The sequence below is a fragment of the Mustela nivalis genome, assembly GCF_964662115.1.
Source record: "Mustela nivalis genome assembly, chromosome: 1".
In the NCBI taxonomy this organism is placed as follows: Eukaryota; Metazoa; Chordata; class Mammalia; order Carnivora; family Mustelidae; genus Mustela; species Mustela nivalis.
The window spans coordinates 92,085,034-92,106,020 of record NC_139020.1 but is presented as its reverse complement, the minus strand read 5'-3'; the positions used below and the strand labels follow the sequence as shown (position 1 = coordinate 92,106,020).

Sequence of the window (20,987 nt, the reverse complement as noted above, 5' to 3'; positions counted from 1 at the left end):
AATGTTTTTGGAAGCTGCCGGTAATCTGTAGGATGAATATAGGTTTAGTATGTAATTGATACTTGTAGTTATAGTGGGAAGAGGAAGGAAAGGATGTATGGAAGACAAGGTAAAGGGTAGTTTCACAGGGTAAGTTACCAGAGTAAAGAAAAGGAAGATTTAAAGATGATTAATCTGTGCATTGAGTAGTAAATAAGCCATAGAGATCTAATGCATCGTGTAATGAATATAGACAACAGTATTGCCTAGAGACTAGAACTTAAGTATTCCAATCACTGAAAAGAAAGGATAATTATGTAAAGTGATAGAGGGTGATGGAGGTGCTAAATATTGCTACAACAACAAGCATAATATGTAAATGTACCAAATAAATACATTGTATAATTAAATTTGCACAATGTTATAAGGTAAATATAATCAAAAAAGATTAATGTTTCAAATCTGTAAATAAAGTGGAGCTTTATTTACAAGAGTATGCCAAATTTTTAAATACTTCATAATTTCCCAAGGTAATTTTATAAAGTATTTTCTACTACTGTGTGTTTTAGTGTTTAGTTTATGGGAAGTGGTGTAGAGTGAAATGGTGAAGTCATTTGTTTACTGTTATTAGTAGTAAATACAGTTTAATTCATTACTTAAAAACTTAGTGTAAGGATTATTCTCTTTTTAAAGGATAGTTTCTATTTCTATTTGGAGTGGTTCTGTAACTAGTATCACCAACCTGTAGACTGTGATTTACCAAAATATCTTTTGTCTCCCATGGTAAATCATATTGATCATGATTTCTATCTCATTGCCTCCCTTTTTTGCTTCATACCATTAAGTGACCTCAATCAAGTCTTAAGAAAATTAAAAAGTAACTACTCCTCTCACACAAAAAATGGGACATCTCTTAGTTAGGATATACGTTAGGCCACTCCATTAGAAACCCAGAATAATATTTGATTAAATAAGGTAGAAGTTTAATTTTTGCCCAAAGGCAGGCAGGTGTTGAATACCTAAGATGCCAGTGAGTTACAGTTCTCTCATCCCTAGAATGTTGCTTTTGTTTCCAAGATAGCTAATTTTCATTTTCACATTCTAATCAGTGAGAGGGGAGAAAAGGACGCCACCTGGAATTTGCAAGCATTTCCGTTCACATGTCATGGGTGGCTACACCTAGGGCAGTAACTAGTTTTTATTTTCAGAGCCCTTGCTGAAATTTAGGATATTGTTACTGTGGGAGAAAAGTGAAGAATGGATGTTGGAGAATTAGCAGCTGTCTATGCCATAGACTTCCATCTTTATTAGCTAAATCAACAGTTTTTTGTCTCTAATTTTTTTTTCACAAATGCTAAAAAGTAGCCTTGGTAATACCAAATTTGTTAAAATTCTGACAAACATGAGAACAGGGATTTTTGAATGTTAATATTCCTCTCTTCATTAGGAGAAATAAAACTGATGTTCATTTTTTGTTACGTTGTCTGTCCTTAGACCCATACCTGTTTGGATCTCCCCTCTCTCACCAGCAATAACACATTCTTCTCCTTTGTAAGGGATTCTAACCTTTCAATATCACGTATTACATATTGCTATATCAGTGAATACAAGCTTTTTAAAGCTTTCAGTATGGTCTGGAAATGGAACAACTTGACTAGATTCTTTGGGGCCAGACTGGTGGCCTTGGTGGTAGAGTGAGAGATCCTGTCTTCTGTCAGATCAGGTTACAAGCATGACAAAGTGAAAACAATGCTGGAAGTTATGACATAAGTTCCCGGGAATGTGTTGTTGAGCCGCAGTTGTGTAGAAGCCATTTCTAGGTCATTGGAAGGAGCAGTTTTAATTTTACTTGTTTTGAGACTCTTTCTTATTGCTACTCACCAGATGACTTGCTTATGAAGGTAGTCCTGAAAATTTTTTTTATAGTGAACTCTTGCTAGTTCATGATTTGATCAGTCATGTTGATATATTTGAATATCCCTTGGAACTTCAGATATTTCACAGTATGTTTTTTAGTAGTTCTTGTGGTCTTATCTTGACTCAGCACTTTGCTGTTTGCTTCTTCAGTAACACTAAGATAATATGCTTAAATTTTCTGAGTACTTGTCATCTGTGTCTACATTTCAGAGTCCTTTCTTCATCCCCCGCTTTTTTTTTTTTTTAAGATTTTATTTATTTGACAGAGACATAGCAAGAGAGGGAACACATGCAGGGGGAGTGGGAGAGGGAGAAGCAGGCTTCCTGCTTAGCAGGGAGCCTGATGCAGGGCTCAATTCCCGGACTCTGGGATCATGACCTGAGCTGAAGGCAGATGCTTAAATACTGAGCCACCCAGGTGCCCTTGTATCTGTATTTTCTACTGTACACTGCACACCTTTAAAAATGTTCTCTTATATGCTCCTCTAAAATCCAGCATATCAGAAGTTTAGCTTCTTTTTGAAGTCATCCTCATTCTGTCCAGTTACAATTAAGTATTCTCTGCTATGTATCTTCATAACACCATGCACAAAATTCATATCCTGCACAGTACTTCCTGACAGCATTCTTCCTGAAGGTTTTGCCTTATTCATCTTCATTTCTTTTACACTGTTCAATAAAGTTATTTGCCCATTTTAAGTATGTTGGATTTTAGCAAGATGAACCTTTAAAAATGCATTGCTTATTTATACAGAGATAACTCCATAAAATGTTTATGGAGGAGTAGGAGGGAATTGGTGGTTGCAGTTGTTTTTGGAGTATTTTCCTTGCCACAGTGGCTATCCATTGAAAAGTTAAGAAGACCATTCCTTTAAGTTTCCTGGAAGGACTGAACTAGCTGTATCCACCTGAAGTAGATGCTAAAAGAAAATCTGTCACGATTAAATTTTTGGAAGTTTTTTCCTTTGTTTCTTTTTTAGAGACATTAGAAGAAATGGACAGTGAGTTGCTCAAGTGTGAATTCTGTGGGAAGATGGGATATGCTAATGAATTTCTCCGGTCAAAACGATTCTGCACTATGTCCTGTGCCAAAAGGTATTTCTATTCCCTTGACTTTCCTAAAGCGGAAACAAACAATCATTGCGAGAAACCCAAAAAACTTGTAGAGTTTACAAGGAGCCAAAACTAGATACTATAATATAGAGGAAGAATATCAAATAGGCATTATTTGGAGTTACCTTGATATTTAGTTATTAAATTTTTCTCTGTAAAAGTTACATATTCATAACAGTTACAGTGAGTTTTATAGCAGTGAGTTTATTTTAACATATAAGTAACAATCTCCTGTCAAGAATATGCTTAGGAGAATGTCTCTTGTGAACTAGTCCTTAAGGTATCAAAACAGTATTTGTTTTATCACCTCATTGTTTGATCAGTATGAAAATACCAGGATTTAAACTGGTTTTGTTTTGTTTTAAACTGTTTTCATTATATTCATATTATGAATATATTATATTCATTATATGCATATCTGTTCATATATTACTCCTGTTTATCCTGGGTTTTTAAGTGGGGCAGCTGCGGCACAAGTTCCCCACATTGTTAAATCATCAGAGAGCAAAATAGGTCTTTTCTAAATCTATTCTCAATAGTAATTTTAGAGGTAAACCGTATTCATAACTAAAGAAGTGTTCAGTGTCTTCCTTGTTTTCACATGTTTAGTTTACATTAAAAAAAAACTCTGATTTTGATAATCAATCCTAATACAGGTATTGACCATGGGGGTGAAGTGTATGTACAGGTTATTTTGAAGTTTGTTCTCTGTTCCAGAAAGTGATTATTCTCTCAAAGAATATAAGATCTTAATTGTTTGTATGTAGAATTTTCTTGCGTGAACATATTATATTGTACGGTGCCACTATAAGATACTTAGTAAAACTTAAGTTAAAAAAATAATCAGAGTATTTTCCTCCAAAAATGACTTCATTTGGTTTCTTAGTTGTCAGTCTTTTATTTACATATTATCTTGTGTTATTGACAGCCCTAACCAAGTTACGTGACTGCTGCTTTAACTTGGGAGTTTTCCAGTTTGCATACACCACAAAAAAGATGAGTGGCTCTCTGATTCTAAGTGATTAAAACTCTGAGGGAAAAGGACGGCCTTTCAGAATATTTTAAATGTTTTGACTGTTAAATATTTTAGAATATTTAACACTACCATAACTCCTCCCAGAGGTGATTGATTGCTGAGCTGTCAAGTTACTATACCTTTAGATGAACCTCTTTAGGGGTGAGGGGTTCTAATATAAGGGAAATGCGGATGAGAGAGTAAGGAGGAAAGGGTAAATTAATTTAGGTCAGGGAAGAACTGCTATCTACATGTCTGCCGTGGAGATCTAAATATTTAGGGACTAAATAGTAAGTGTAGGGTTAGTCTCTATTCTCTAGTCATTGGGGAAAAATGTTTTTAGATTGCTGTGACTGGAAATCAGAAACCTATAGAGCTGTGTGCACAGACCAGCATACTGAATACAGCAGAAACTTGTTGAGTTGTTTTAGGGTAAAATTAAGTGGCCATTAGGGCACTTAAAAAAGAAAAGTTTGGGGGGAAAAAAGATAGCTTATTCATTTTCATAGTACTCCTTACTTCCACCTCCTGATATTGTCATAAAACATAGATGAGGAAAATTTATTTTGGTATCTGTATATTGGTCCTAGAATAGTTATCAATAGCAAAAAGTTCATTTGAATTTATTTTTGTCCTTTTCCTGAGAAATCTTCTTAGATTAAGAGTTTTGAAAACAAGAAATTAGAGTGGCAGTTCTATATGTGTAAAAAAGGAACTGTATGTATTTTTCTTTGCCTTTCTTTAGCTTTTCAGAAATTTGTTTCTTAGATTTTTCTTTTTGCTCTTCTTTCCAGGGAAGGTGTTGGCAAACTGTACCCAGGCCAAATCCTTCCTGTAGCTTATTTTTACATGGTGCCTGAGCTAAGGATGGTTCTTAAATTTTGAGATGGCTGGGAAAAAATGAAAAGAATAATATTTCATAACACATGAAAATTATGTGAAGTTCAAATTTTGGTCTAACTAAAATTTTATTGCAACACAGCCATGCTCATTCACTATTGTGTTATGGCTGCTTTCAAGTTAACAGTTGCAGAGTGGAGTATTTCTGACAGACACTTGTATTGTCCACAAAGCTTAAAATACTTACTGTTTGGCCCTTTGTAGAAAAAGTCTGCCTGCCCTGTTCTAGGCCTTGAAGCCCAGTAAACAGCATAGGACTCTTTGAAACTGTCATCATGCCTTATAAAGATCTATATTAAAAACTACTAGTCTGTTTTGATAAAATGAAAATACTCTTTCAGCTAATTTTAAAGAATCAGGTGTATTCGAATTTCGTGAATAGTGAGAACTATAAATGCCTTGTGTAACTCTGAAATCTTAACTTTACAGTATTTTCACTCTTTGATTTCAGTAATATTTGAAAAATCTTTTACTAGCCATTTGAGATTTCCCCTTCTTTACTGTTAACTTCTTTATATTACTCTCTCTCCAGAAATGATAAACATAAACATCTTTTGAGAAAACACAAATGTGAACATCTACATAATTCATATATTTTCTCCTGAACCTTGAATTATTTTGCAAAAAATCGGTTATCCTCTGTATTTTTCACAAGGTTTCCTGGTATCATACTGTTAATAGAAGAAAATATCAGTACCTTGTTATAGGTATCCAGTAATTATTGAGAGCTATATTATTGAAATATACAGCCATTTTTTGACTGTCAGCATAAGTAAATCTATTGAACACTATGGTTTACTTTCTGAGGTATTAAAGTCCTTAATGAAGTATTTGGCACTTACTGATTCACAAGTGCACTTTAAAGTCATAATTAAATACTAACTGGGGTGTTCCATCTATCACTTAATATTTTTTCTTACTTGAATTTCTTAGGTACAATGTTAGCTGTTCTAAAAAATTTGCACTTAGTCGTTGGAATCGTAAGCCTGATAATCAAAGTCTTGGGCATCGTGGCCGTCGTCCAAGTGGCCCTGATGGGGCAGCAAGAGAACATATCCTTAGGCAGGTCTGTAGAAACCTTGCTTCAATGTACTATACCCTTTTCCGAAATGCAAGGAAAGTGCAATGCTGTATTTTACTTGTACTACATTTTCCAGCTTCCAATTACTTATCCATCTGCAGAAGAAGACTTGGCTTCTCATGAAGATTCTGTTCCATCTGCTATGACAACACGCCTGCGCAGGCAGAGTGAGCGGGAAAGAGAACGTGAGCTTCGGGATGTGAGAATTAGGAAAATGCCTGAGAACAGTGACTTGCTACCAGTTGCACAAACAGAGCCATCTATCTGGACAGTTGATGATGTCTGGGCCTTCATCCACTCTTTGCCTGGTATGTAATTCACCACTTGGGACTTGTATCTTTCTTGTGCATTCCCACACAGGAATGATGTTAGATCCATCCGCACCTATTGCACAAGAGGGCTACAGAAGTACTATGTATATATATTAATTGAATGGCATTTGCTATTGAAATATGATCTGTTTCCTCTTGCTTATTCCCTCAGCACAACTGGGTATTTTCTCATACCCCCCAAGTCGATAAAAACTGACTAGTCCTGCTTCTGCTGTGACACCTCAGCCGGTGAAGATCTTAAAGGTGCTCTCTTCTCTTCAGTCTGATTTCTCTCGAGAGGTCAGTAGAGAGATTGAGTCAGACGCTTCTTCCCTTCTGCTCTTCTATTTTTCTATTCTATTTCTTCTTTATTTCCTAATTTAACCTTTTAAAAATGAAATAAGAGAGACTATATATATATATTTTTTTAATTTTTGAAAGCTAATCAAGACCTTTTAGAATATGATAACATTTTGGTTTCTTTTTTTAAAAATCAAGCTGGTTCTTTTAAAGGGAGCTGCATTCCTTGATTCTTTATAATAAGTAGACATCAAGAACCCTTCTAAAATTTGATTTTTTAAGTAGACAACTAAGATTCAGTTACGATATTCCATTTCAATATTGAGGGTAACTTTCTTATTTTTGTTTTACTGCTCTCTCATTTTGGTACTCTTTCCATCAGCTTAATTCTTTATGTTCTTTATCTTTTTTCTTTAATGCAGCAGTCTTTTATATCTCCTTTGTCCAAGGGGCTGGTTACTAAAGATAACTGCACCATTGCTCATGATGAGACCCACACTGATTATGTATGTTAAGACTGTTTTTTTTAAATCAGCAAATCTTACTCATTTTGACCTTATGAATGTGGAAAACAAGATGTTTGCTCCATTTGATTTTATTGTGAATCACACTATTCTCTTGATACAATATATCCCCTTTGAACTCTACAGACTTACTAAAATTAATCCAGCTATTTTTGCTGATGAATCTTTCAGTGACGATAACTCTCAGAAGCAAATTTACAGTTAATGTGCTGAGTAAAGAAAGACTATTAACCGCTTAAAAAAAAAAAACCTATCTGCCATTTTACCTTATATAAACAGAATTCTATGACAAATTTTTTTTTCAGTAGCTTGTTTCAGAAACGCTTAATTAAGTTTTTTTTTCTTTAAAACAAGATATGGTCACTTTTAAAGAAAGATTACAGTTGTTTAAAGAGAGGATACATTTTTCATGGAAGATTTTTAAATATGCACCTTTGGAAACTTAGGTGTGAAGTTAAGTGCTAACCATAGGTTTTGAATCTGCTTTAAAACCGATATATTAGAAGATGATGAGTCTTCACTGGTTGTGGTTTTAATATTTAATGACATAAATTTTAGTTTTTAGAACCAGTCTAGATATCTTGAGAATTAACACTGGAATCTCTAATGATTCCTTGGGATTGGACTTTGATTCTGTCATCTTCAGAAGTAATCTCACTCTTCCACCTGGGGTGTGTGAGCTGTTAGCTCGATTTCTCCTTTGGGGATACTATTTCCTTTCCTTTGGGGAGGAGCGTTGGTTCATATCCTGAGGAAAGTGATTGGTCAAATAATTACCAAATAATAGGTATCTGATTCTTCCATCATTTCATATGCATTTTTTTAGGGCTAATTTTCTAACTTTCCCCAATATCCATTGCAAGGAGGTTACTCTTGGCTGCTGTATTAGAACAAAGGCTCATTCTTGCTTCATTTCAGTTAAAAAAAAAAACATCATTGCTTATATTTGAGGTGCTTATCTTAGTTCATCAGGATACAGTTTTGTTGTCAGTTGTTTAGAGAACATGACTTACCATTAAAGAGAAACTGCTTTATAAAATTTAGAATTGCTTGGTGCTGTGTAAGAGTCTCCTTTCCTTTAACTGATTAAATGGGAGTACTTCCAAACTCCTTTGACAGGCTAAAATAACAGGCTTATTTGTGTGATCAGTTATATCTTCTTTCTGAGTATTTCTCTCTGAATAATCCCTGTGGCCTAAAGTAAATCTTGTATCCGAAAATGCTTTTGTCTTCATTTCTCTATGCTCCTCTGGCCTTTATAAACATCTTTTGAGCCTCTTCAGGCTCATTCGGGTCTGTGTTATTTTTCTTCCCCCATGTAGTCTGCTTCCAACCTTTTCTCATAGAATGAACAAGCTTATATATTTTGTAATCTCATGTATTTTCTTTGTTTCCAGCTGAGACAGGCATCCCTCTTTCATCAGGGCACCTATATTTACTTATAGAGTTTTTTCTTTGTATAATGTCATCTTGTGAACCATCCTGCCGGGACCATATTAGAGCTGTATGCTGTGTATTCAATCTCAGAGTTGCTACCACAGTGAAAAATTACATTCTTCTGGGGGTGCCTGGGTAGCTCAGTCAGTTGAGTGTCTGACTCTTGGTTTTGGCTCAAGTTGTGATCTCAGGGTTTTGAGATTGGAGCCTGCTTAAGATTCTGTCTCCTCCTCTCTGTCCAACCCCCTACCCCAACGTGTGCATGCTCTCTCTCTAAATTAAAAAAAATATATATTTTCTTCTAACTTTTGTGCGTTAAAAGGTTTTCTATGGGAATGATTATTCTCAATTAACTGCAGTTCTTAACTCGTTACAGTGCAAAGGTCATTTTATTCTGTACTTACTAATTTGTGAATCTCTAGTAGATTTGGTTTCTCTGTAGGCATATAAAATAGGAATTCACCTAAAAACATATGACTGTTGGATTTCATAATACTCATATTAGGACTTGTTTCTTATGTAATATTAAGTGGCAAGTGATATATTTTAACCAGCCTTACTGAGATCATTTCTATGCAGAGTGTTTGGTTTTGGGTTTAGCTGGAAAAATGACTGGACATTGCAAAATTCATTTGGGGCTCATTCAGTTGCTGAGGTCCGTGCCCATCTGGATAGCTGCTTCTGGTGACATAAAACCAGCAATGCTGGCTGGTTGCTGCAGTTGGGATATGTTTTGTACGAGATCCTGGGGCACCGTCATTTTAGAGAAGTAGATTCTAATGTCAGAAACTCATTGAATTTCTAGCTTAGTATACCTTGAGCATCTAAATATTTTTTGAAAATTCATTTTTCTTGAAATGAGTTTCAGAAAAATAATTGCTTTTGCCCCCCCCCTTTTAAAGATTTTATTTATTTATTTGAAGAGATCACAAGTAGGCAGAGGCAGGCAGAAGGGCGGGGGGAGCAGGCTCCCTGCAGAGCAGAGAGCCCAATGTGGGGCTCAATCCCAGGACCCTGGGATCACAACCCAAGCCGAAGGCAGAGGCTTTAACCTACTGAGCCACCGTGCTCCCCCCCTTTTCTTTTTAAAGTAATTTTATTTTTTCATTTCTATACTAATGTATAGTATAACTAATCTTTGTTGTGGTTGGCTTATGGAAGTTGTGATCTAAAATTCTGAATATAATGCGTTCCTCCACGATCATGCTGTTTCCCGAAACATTTTTTGTTCTTTATCATTTTACTAATACATTTACTTATCACAAGAAGACATTTGAAGAGGGATCTCCCAGTACAGAGGAACAACAGATGTGATATATTTCCTTAGGGAAAACTCCTTGTTTCTATTCCCAAATGTAGCTCTTAACAGTCCTCATTACTTCTCATTGCTCCTGTTTTCTGAATCTAAGTAAGTCCCGCCCTGTCTTTCTCTCTCTTCTTTTCTTTCCTGTGTTCTTGTAAATAAGACTGAAGAGAGAAGAACATTAGTTCTTTCATAAAAAGAAGGATGAAGTCACAACTAGATGCAAGATTAGTCAGTTTTGTCTGCCCAGTTTTGAGAGCTACCTCTGGGAAAAGAAAGGGAGCTTTTCTATGGTGAGTAATCCCATTTTAACTGTACAATATAATATAATATAATGGGCAAAAACCATAACATTCTGCTTAGGGTACTTTTGAAGTGTCAGTTTTTAAGTCTGGAAATTAAAGTAGAGAAGTTGAAAAGCTGGTTGCTATATATATGAAACAGTAAAGAAACAACTAACAGAGAAGATGGGAAAAGAAGTAACGGAGAGAAAAGAGAAAAGAGGGCCGTACAGCTGAATACAGAAGAAAGTGTATCACTCTTACAAATAGCTCCTCTGTAGCAGATCCTGTTTTTGTTTATTGTTTGTTTATTCACTTACCCAGTCCTTGACTTACGCAGAAATGGATGTATCTAGCACCTAACAATGCTTTGTGCTTGGTCCCCGGGTTGTAGGGATGACATTATTATCTTATGTAAACAAGTGGGTGACACATTTGCAGTAGAAAGGATAATCACTCCAGCAAAGTTGTGCTCTCCAGTGGTGTAATGTAACCATTTCCATTACTTGTTACTGTTTTATTTTCTCATAGAATGCTGATTTGAATAAAATAGGCTTGAAGCTGTTAGTTTTTACTCTTAAATTCAGTTTTATAATTTCACTGTCTCTCATAAGGAAGCTTCCCCATTATTGCATTCTCTCCTTTCTTGGTTCCTTAACTCATTACCTTCCCTGGTTGTTTCTTTATCATTAGCGGGGAAGTTGATTGAATAACCTGGCTGTGGAAAATTTGGTAGACAGTAAAAACATTTGAAATTGAAGTAGATGTTAGTATTGTTACCTGCTAAATCACCTGGTTTACACTGAGAGATCAGATATTATTTGGCAAGAGATGAGGGGGCAAGTTCATAATTTCAGTGGGAATTTGTTTTTTTATCAAAAGTGGAGACAAATCCAGTGATTTGAAGTTGGTATTACAAGTCAAGAAGTGCAATACATTTCAGCAGCATTGCAGTACATTGATACTATGATCTTGTTGGTTTGGTTCTTTCATGAGTGAAAAATAAAAATGTTCTACTACATGTACTTGGCAATTCAAAGTTATAAATTAGAATAAGGTACAAATGATAATGAAAGTGGTACTCTGGTACTTGAAAAAATATTTCTAAATGGTTACTCAAATGACAGAACATTGTATTTTATTTCTCTACACCTGTATATGAAGGGCATATTATCAAAGAAAAGTTCATGAGGTATAGTACCTAGTTAATCCAAACTTGTTATATGTGTGGCCTGCTTTGAGGTGATACCACTGTCTTTTTTGTCAAGGTATGTTATATCTGAACTGATAAATCTACATTTCTACTGATTCTAATTATTTCTATGATAATAATATTTTTAGAACAAGAATTCCAAGTAAATTGCTTTACTTGAATTTTGAATTAATTTTTATTTTCAGAATGCCAAGAGATACTCTGTTCTTCAGGAGTGAACCCAAGACTACCATAAATAAATTTCATTTGTTTCTCAGCCTGTATTTCAGATACTCAGACCCACTGAGAACATAACTGTGACTGATAGAAGTAACATCTAATTGTTATATATTAAGGCTAACTTCCTTCCTCTAATCAATTCCAGGCTGCCAGGATATTGCAGATGAGTTCAGAGCACAGGAGATTGATGGACAGGCCCTTCTTTTGCTAAAAGAAGACCATCTTATGAGTGCAATGAATATCAAATTAGGCCCAGCTTTAAAGATCTGTGCACGCATCAATTCTCTGAAGGAATCTTAACAGGATCATGAGGCTGTGAGAAAACAGCGGTTTTTACTCTTCTTAAACAGACTTGTAAGGTAAAGGCGCAAGTTGGCCTAGAATATTATCATATATTGTGGTGGATAGCCAAGCACATTGGAATCTCCACATCAAAAGCGGACATTTCTTCTACAGATATGATTCATCATACATTTTCATAAGTAGCCTACATTGGTAAGATTGATTTTACAGGTTACATGCAACAATGAAAGACTGATATAGAGGGCCATGATATTTTTCAAAGAAACATGTTATACTAGATAATTTTTTAAAGGTGATGTTTATCGTTAATATAAAGAATCCTTTTAAAAATAATTTAATGATTTACATTTCTCCTGTTTTGATTCGGTTTTCTTATACATTTTTCTACCCTGTAAGTTTTCTATAGGTTGTCATGAGAGATATAATTTAGGAGAAATTTAGGACTAGTATAGGAGTCCAGTGACTGGAATTGTATGCAATGAGCTATCAGTGTGCATTTAAAAAAAATATGTCTGTTAGACAATTGCTTTGTCTATAAAAAGGGACTGCATTCTAGCATGAATTATACTGATCTGGAAGTCAGAAGAGTTGGTTTCTATTCCAAACTTGACTAAGAATTTGGTGTGGCTGAGAAAGTTGGTTTTCCTCTTAGTTTTTGGACATTTAGAGCAGTGGCTCTCAGCAGAAGTCAGTGTTGCTCCCCAGGGGACATTTATCAATGTCTAGGGACATTTTGGTTGTCATAGCTTGGAGAGGCTGGGTAGGGTTGTTATTGGCATCTAGGCCATGGAGGACAGGGACGTTACTAAATATCCCACAGTTCACGGGATGGTCCTCCAAAACAAAGATTTATTGGGTCCAAAATACCAAGTAGTGTCAAAGTTCGGAAACCTGATGGAGGAGTGGTAAATGTTGCTCTTTTTTACCCAAAGGAATATTTTGAAAAGATGGGGCACAATAAGGAATACATAATACAGTCGAAGTATTTCAGATAGCAGATGTTCAAGTATTTTTCCTAATTTTACCCATTCTGGAAAAAAGGGGAAAGTCCATTGAATCGACCCGTAAAATAAGGACTAGCATACAAATAATTTGACTCTCAGAAAGTACAGATTTCAAATTAATTATCTTTCATACCTGCTCCTCTGCACTGATGAGGGCATACTGTGATTATACCTTATGAACCAGTGCATAGCCTTTACAAGTAGTCCAAGCTTACTTGGCCTGACAGAAGTTTGTAGTGGATACGTGGTTGGTCTTTGGATTTTTTCTAACCTTAAACATGCTGGGTCTAGCTAGAATACACATTCCTTTTTCCTTGACTAAACTCTTGCATGCTTCCTACAAAGTACACACCAAGTAGTATCTCTTGGATTATCAGACCTAATTTTGTATGTATATTAGGGAAAAAAAATTTAAATTAAAAATGTTCACTAAATAGTTAAATAATCAGAATTATGACAATAAAACAGAATTGTTGTGGGAACTGTGAGAGCCTTATAGTCCTAGACATTAAAAAAAAATTTTTTTTTTAATCTTTGCCACACGACAGAAATGTTTTAAAATGGAAGGAACATACACAGATACTTGGCAGAAGTTCAGTAAGTGGGGAAGAGTCCATGGGTTTCAGTCATTGTCACTGCTCTTTTCAAAAAGATTGTGTTGAGCTAGTAGAGGACTAAAGATGTCATTAAAGACATCACAGATATTTATCTTTTGGCTTTGTGTACATTAGAGAATGTTGATTATTTTTATACAAAAATACAGCGGGTAATTTTTTTAATCTTTAGATGCCTCTTGTTTGAATGTATGCTTTGTGGGATTCTTTTGTGTAGTAATGTTTTAAAAAAAAGATGTTTACTGATAGTTACATGTAGGATTAGAAGGTGTAATATAGCGTAAGGCTCATGTTCCAGACCTACAATAGCTGTAGTCTACGTCACATATTTCTTTATATCACATTTTTAACTGGATTAAAGTTTCAAGGAAAGGTAGGTACTCTATAATTAGTTTTCATTTGTTAGCAGTTATCGTTATGACAGAGTTGTCATATGCTTGACTTTCCCCCGTCATCTTCCAGTTTCAGAACACAAGTATAGGCTGAGCATTAGTAGGAGATGGTCCACTGTAGGGGGGTGTGGAGGGCACAATGGAAAATCTCCCTTTGGAAGTAAAACTTTTTCATAGATAATCCACAAGCAATTGATTATTTGGGGATAGACTCCCCTAGCAATAATGAGTATCTCCCATTACTATATTATCTATAGCCTTTAAGGTATTTACTTTGAAGTATGTATAGGTTCTCCTTTTATTTACTCCCTTTTCTTGTATCAGTCATTAGATACTAACTGAAAGCCCCTGTACCTAGCACTGTGTTAAATATCCAAGAAAGCTTACAGGAAGGGGGATTTCCATTTGATGAGAGCACCTTATAATCTTAAATCTTGTAAATCTCAAAAGTAGTCCAGATCTTCTCTTGTCCTCACTCAAAACATACCTAGAAAATATGCTTAGTTTTTCAAGTGAGCTATTTTATTTAGAAATGGCTCATTTGCTCAACTGCTAGTTTTCCCTGTTGATGCATCTGTTTCTTTCTAGACACTTTAAAATCAGAGCTTCAGTTATATATGATGGGTATGGATGATAACACTGGGCATGCACCTCTCTCCTACGTTCTAAGCACAGTTCTGGTATGAATTAGGTGGGGAGAGTGTTCTTTTTCCTTCATGCGACTAATTGTTTTAGGATTTTCACTGAGGAGAAAGAATGACAAAAAGGGGACATGGGAAGTTCTTCCTATTTTTGCTACCTAAGTTTGCATTTTCTGACTTGTTTAAACTGATGCACTCTTTTCCCATTGAGGGAAATAAAACCTCCACATCTCGACTTTTATTTGCTTTAAGCCTTGGCTTCCTAAAAAAATAAACACACTGAGAAAGCTGGATTGTAAACGTTTTTACATGACACGAATTTTCATCAAGCCTGGTGTAGGCATGTGTCTGACAAGCCATGCAGCTTGGATATAATCACTATTGATTAAGGCAGAGTGCTGTCTGTAAACCTGTCCCTTTTTAAGTGGCATGTAACTATTTCCAGGATGATACTTTTAATTTGCTGTGATATCACTAAACAGATGTTTTTCTTAGTCTTAGCTTAAGGGTTGTCAGAGAGTAGGGAAGGTGGAACGGGGAGAAGACATTAGCGAAGAAGCTTTAGCATGGGAGAGAGGCGGACAAAAGATCTGCCACTTTGTTTATCCCACTTCGACACTGAACAGATTTCTGCACTTTTGAATATTCATGATTTACCTAGTTTTAAATAGAAAGGATTTTTTTTAGATAGCCCATTGTTTGTTTTTGTTTCCTAATGTGTTTAAACACTTACTTAGAACTGTATGAAGTAAGTACTGTTGTGCCCATGTCTTTGAATAATTTTCGACCTAGCTAATCCTCATAGAGCTAGTGTGAAATTCTTGTCCGACATATACTCAGTTACCAGTCTGAGACTGAAATCTGTCCCAGTGTCCCATATCACAGACTTGTTCAGTTAAATGTTATAAAGTCCTGTTATTTACATTCTCAGTGTTCTGGTACCATCGCAGCCTAAGTGTGATAGGGTTGTGTTTACATGTTTACATGTGTGTATACCATTTTGGAAAGAATAAACTATGATCGATGGATGTGAGTGATGCTATCCTCACAGCCATACTGAGTAGCTGAAATCCCGGTTGGACACACTGTTAAGAAGTTGTAAAGACATTTTAATCTAGACACCTGTGCTTCTATCTTGTGGTTTGAAGATCCTCATCCTTAATGACTGGTAGGAATGCATGCTGCCTGGGTGCGGTGGGCCTGAGCCTGAGTGGACAGCCTCAAAGGGCCTCACCTACTGCTTCCCTCTAAAAGCCTGTTCTAGTCAGGAGGGAACTGTGGGAAAACTTCTTAGACACCTTCATCTGAAAGTCCTTAGAGAGGGTTTGGTAGTAGGGTTAATATTAGGAAGGCAGTTGGGGCAGGAGTTTTTAATATCTAACAGTCATGTTTCAGTGAAACCTTTGGGCACAGTGTTCAGTCTGTTTCCTGTGCACCATGGGGGAAGGACAGGGAAGTGGAGGAGGAGACAAAAGGAGGAAAAGCATCCCAGACCCAAGGGGATAGCACAGTTAACGGAGTGAGGTTGTATAGTGTTGCTATGGCCTTCAGTGGTTCAAAATAATACAGTGCAATGGTTGAATCGCAGTTACAGCAGTAAGATTCATCTGTAATCATTCTTGTTCCTTCCTTCTCCATCAAGTGATCCTGCCCTTAGGAGGACTTCCTGTCCCTAAAAGAACTATTAATAAATAGTTCCAATGATACATAAGTTAGTGAATTTTGACTTTAAAGGTGATAGCTATTGTACTTAGAGAATATCTGTCAAACTCAAAGGTTAATTTATAATTGAGTTACTGGAATTGTAGAGGAGAGTATCCATTTTCATATATCACAGTTGAATCAACCTTGCAGATTGTTACAAAGGCATTTTAAGATAGTATTTTATTTGTTAGGTTGTATCCAGGAATTGGGTGACTAAAGAGCGATAGCTTTTTCTTTATTAGTATGGATTTCAATGGAAGCCTACCTCTGTTTCTTTAATGCACAGTAGTGTGGATTATGAAATGAACTGTTCAATTCACTCATCAATATTGGTATTTTATGAATCTATTTGAGAGCATTTGGTTTCCTCTTAAAGATTGTGATTCAATTTAGATAAGCACAAATACAGTATTAGAAAAATAAATATGCAGTCTTACTAAAGTTTAATTTAAAGCTACTATAAGCTATACATCTTAAAAAAAGTTCTTTGGGAAGATATTCCTTTTTTGTTAGTTCATAATATGTACCACTATATAGTTCCCTTCATAGCAGCAATACAAGCCATTTCTTCAATTTAAAAAAAAAAAATGTTGACAATATCTTCTTTGGAAAAAGTTTCTTTAATTTTTAAAAATTTAAAGTTTTACATATTATTTTTAGAGCTTATTTAATCTATTTTAAAGTAATACTATGAGAAAGCTTTTTTTGAACGTTATAAAGCACTAATGCAAATTAGCATCATTTTCCAGAGCAGTGTTTGGCTTTTTCTGAACTTTCACTTGAGCTTGCAGACATTAAAGGGAGTGGTCTCCCTCCTCCTCAGATCTGAGGCCCAGCTTCTCTAATGAAGACCCCATTCTACTCGAACCCATGAACACACACCTTGTAAGTGCCATGTTTTGGGGACCGTTTAGGATAGGTTTTTCCATGAATGGTTCATTTTTTCTTTTTCTATAGCTTGTGAACATTTAATTTAAAAGATGACAGTTGTCATCTCAGATGTTGGAGAAGAGGGTGCATTAGAGAAGTATTTGTTCCCACTGCTTCTGAAAAGTAGAATTGCTCTCAGTGATATTGATGGCGTCAGTTATGAATCCATAGAAAGAAAACCTGTACAAAGGTTTTAAAATGTATTGTTGAAAAGAAGTCTAGTGATGAATTTTAAGTCAGAAAAAAGAACTTAATATAAATTTAAAGTACTGTTATGCTAACATGGCATAGCTTTAAATATAAGAGTAATTTAGTAAGTCCTTTTAGACCACCTATTTAAATTGACTCCAGTAATCTTCTTAAGGATTGATAGTAGCCATCATTTATTGGCTTAAAAGTTATGCTTTAGGGAATATTATCAGTGTTAAATCCATGTTTTGTGGAGCTTTTTTTTGTACAGCTTTTTGTGGAGGTGAGGAAGTTGGTGTGTGTAAGGTAGTGGTGGGGCTGATAGTGTAATAAACATCAACCAGCTTGAGAAAGAAGGAACTGGGTTTAGTCTTGGCCTCAGGCAAACCAGAAGTGTCCATTGTTTAGAATGTGTGGTTAAAGTCTTAATTCTTTTTGTTTTAGATAGTACTAAATAGTCTACTTCAGTACTCAATAATAGATGAACATAATCATTAAATTAACATGATGAATGAAGATAAAGTGCTGGTTGGGGGCTGGGAGTTTTACTTGCAGTTGGTGACTTAGCGTGTGTGACACCTTCAGCCCTTCCTTAGCCTTTAATCTGTTCCGTCTCCTGAATACACATTATGGAGCCTCTACTACTCAAAAGGCTGATTTTGGTTTAAATCCTCTTTAAGGCACCTTCCGGCTCTAAAACTATGATTCTAGGCCACATAAGGGGGTGTTTTTCAAGTTGTTTCTACTGAATTCTTTTCCCCTTTTTATTGGTTCATTTCATACTAAGAGCTTTTGATAAAAGATACTTGTAAGTGTCCATTTCCTGGGTCACTGGCAGTCTTTGTTCTCTTACAGATTAAAGCAGAGAAGAAAAATTGTCCAGACAAGCAAATGAGGGCATTTTTCTAAATGCTTCCTACTAGTTCACCCTGAACATATGAACACATATGAACACTGTCACTCATGCACTCATCCATTCATTTAGCAAACCGTGTGAGCACTTACTGTGTGCGCTGTGTGGTATACATGACTTAAGGAACTGGTAATGAGTACACAGAATCTTCCCAAACAAAATTCTAATTGTGGCTTTAAACAAACATGGACATTATTATTATTATTACTTGCTGTACTGAATGTGAAGCTGGAACTAGGGGAAATTTTTATCCACTGGGTTAAAGTATTAAGCTCTATCTAAAGGGTCTGAGTGAATCACAGCACTATTCCTAAAACACATTTCACATACCGATCACAGTCAATCATACACCTGATAAGGTTACAAAATCAAGGGTACCTGATAGGGATTTACATTTTGAGACTGTTGTGACAGCCCATTATTTCTCAGAATTATTTTGACACTTGAATCTATTCCAGAGGTGTTGCTATACAGGGTGTGTGACAGAACAATACAAAGAAAGAAGCTGGTGCTGGTTTACTATATATTTGTAACCACAAAAGCTTTACACCCAGTATTGACAGTGGAATAACTTTCTCAAACTGAAAAGTCTCAAGGGGGATCGCTAAATAGTTTTGTTTTTTATTGTCTTTTTTTGATAAAGCAAGAAATTACACAAATTTACTGTTATTACAAATATCTACTTTTTAAAAAGCACACATGTATTACATAGTAAATGGGTTTCCTTTAAAATGCAGTACTGGTCAACAAAAAACCATTCGATGCTTGAACTGACAGCTGTTTGGGGAATAAATACTGAATGGCATTGAGTAACTGGGTAAAGTTTCCTTACCACTTGGGGGTTCTGTGAAATGATGTTCTAATTCCTGTTGATCCAGTGATACAGATTAACATCATGCTAGCATTCTCCATAAAGATACCAAATGAAAATAATTTTTTCCACCCCTCAAAATAAAAATATCTGCTATTAAAAAAGATCTTTTGTGCATCATAGTTGCAGCTTTTAAAGCAGGAAAGTGTCCCAGTACATGTTAGATTAGAATCTAAAACGGATTGAAAATAGAACACTGACATCCAAGTAACCAGATAGTCTGGGTTTAAAATTTGCCATGGTCTTGGTTAAAATTTACTTTTAAAATGTTTTAATTTACCGAAGTTTTCAAGTATTTTATGCTGTTAAAATATCTATTGTATAGTTCTTGTATATGCATTTTTAAATTTTAAAAAGCTAATGGAGTGTGCAAAGATGGTATAATTTTAGATTTCTGATTGCTAGTATACTAAATTAGATTCCCAGTCACCTCATTCAGAAGTTTGATCTTGTTTTTCCCATAGGAAAAAAAAAAGTGAAAATGAGTTCTAAAAACTATCCTCAGAGTGAGGAGTGAGCTGTGGTAAAAGGCTGGAGTTGTAGACACAGTGTGCAAAGGTGTACTGATGGGAGAGGCGAGGGTGGGCATTTCAGTCCTCTATTAAATCACTGCTTTTGTCTTCTTGTTAAAAAAAAAAGTTACTTTGTTGACTTAACAAAGGCAAATTGTTGTAATTTTTTTTTTTGATGCTTCAAGCACATGTTAACTGATTTTTAAATTCCTTTTGGTTCCTCCCATTGTTCTAAAATAGGAGTTTCATATTACTAAAACCTCAAAAGTTCATCTACCCAGGTTGAACAAAGCATCACCAAGGGGAAAGGAAACCTTTTTTTACTTTTTCAGAAAACAGATGTTAAGATTATATATAGATGTATTCTTTCCATTGGATATTGTATTAGAGTCCTCCTTACAGGAAATGAAATAGTTTTAGCACTCTTAGCATTAGCGTTCCTAGATTGGTGTCTATAGCTACAGTTTTAAAATGTATAACCTGAAAATGAAGTTAATTTTGCATTATAAGAGCACAACATGATCTATGTAAAAAGACTGTCCATTTGGTGTATTTTTTTAAAAGAGAAAGCACTTTCATATTAACAAGTAGCATGTGTATGAATTTTAGATTTTATTTGTTGTGTCTGTATTCAGTGAAGTAAAATTGAGCATTCAGATGTTTGTTGATGGCAACATTAACTGTTCAATTAAAGCACCTTATACTCTGCTGCTTAACCTTGCTTGTAATTGCACCTTTGTTACCTGCACATTTTCACACAGAATATTGTTGTTAACATTGCTTCATGTGGGTCTGGATGGAAGGTTAGTGGGCCTACAGGATCATTTATTTATATTGTTTATATTACAATAATATATTGTAGACCAGTTGTAAGTTCATTTCTTTACAAATAAAAGCCTCTTCCATTTGGCTGGTCTATTGGATAATTTTTTTCTTTAAGCTTATGAGAGCCTTGAAATATTTACAAAACTCTGCAGAGTGTAAATCTTTACTAATTAAGTACAGTATATTTTAAAGTATCTCAGTCCTAGGTAATGGCCAGTTAGAAAGTGGTATAGTCAGAGGGAAAGTAACCCAGAGAAGCAGAGGGGACCAAGTTTAGAAAAAGTGACAGTTACAGACAGTATCTACGTAGTTGAACAAAGTGACTTCAGATGATTCTGCCATCGAGGTGGCTTTACTCTGGCAGTTCTGCCCACCAGGGGAGGTTTGGCAGTGTCTAAGACGTTTTTGTTGGTATGTCTTGGGCAGAGGGAAGGCACATGCTGAACGCCCTCCAGTGCACGGAGCAGTCTCCCACAACACAGAACTGCCCAACCCA

At 35.5% G+C, this 20,987-nt stretch overlaps 2 protein-coding genes across 25 annotated transcripts in view; one reads left to right on the top strand and one right to left on the bottom strand.

The window, feature by feature from the left end:
* The window catches only part of PHC3 (polyhomeotic homolog 3), a 79,072-nt gene extending 58,497 nt beyond the window's left edge, over positions 1 to 20,575 (top strand). For 8 of the 22 annotated variants that reach the window (XM_082741949.1, XM_082741948.1, XM_082741947.1 and 5 more), the window contains 4 exons: positions 2,877 to 2,991; positions 5,858 to 5,990; positions 6,082 to 6,313; positions 11,739 to 20,575. In XM_082741949.1, coding sequence (XP_082598075.1) covers positions 2,877 to 2,991; positions 5,858 to 5,990; positions 6,082 to 6,313; positions 11,739 to 11,893 — 635 coding nt within the window. In that variant the 3' untranslated portion in view covers positions 11,894 to 20,575. Of the gene's footprint in view, positions 1 to 2,876; positions 2,992 to 5,857; positions 5,991 to 6,081; positions 6,314 to 6,488; positions 6,617 to 10,043; positions 10,174 to 11,738 lie in introns of all 22 variants that reach the window. The other 14 variants (XR_014314406.1, XR_014314408.1, XR_014314411.1 and 11 more) reach the window with 4 other exon arrangements.
* The window catches only part of GPR160 (G protein-coupled receptor 160), a 70,922-nt gene that overhangs the window by 8,390 nt on the left and 41,545 nt on the right, over positions 1 to 20,987 (bottom strand). The gene's annotated exons all lie outside the window — the stretch shown is intronic.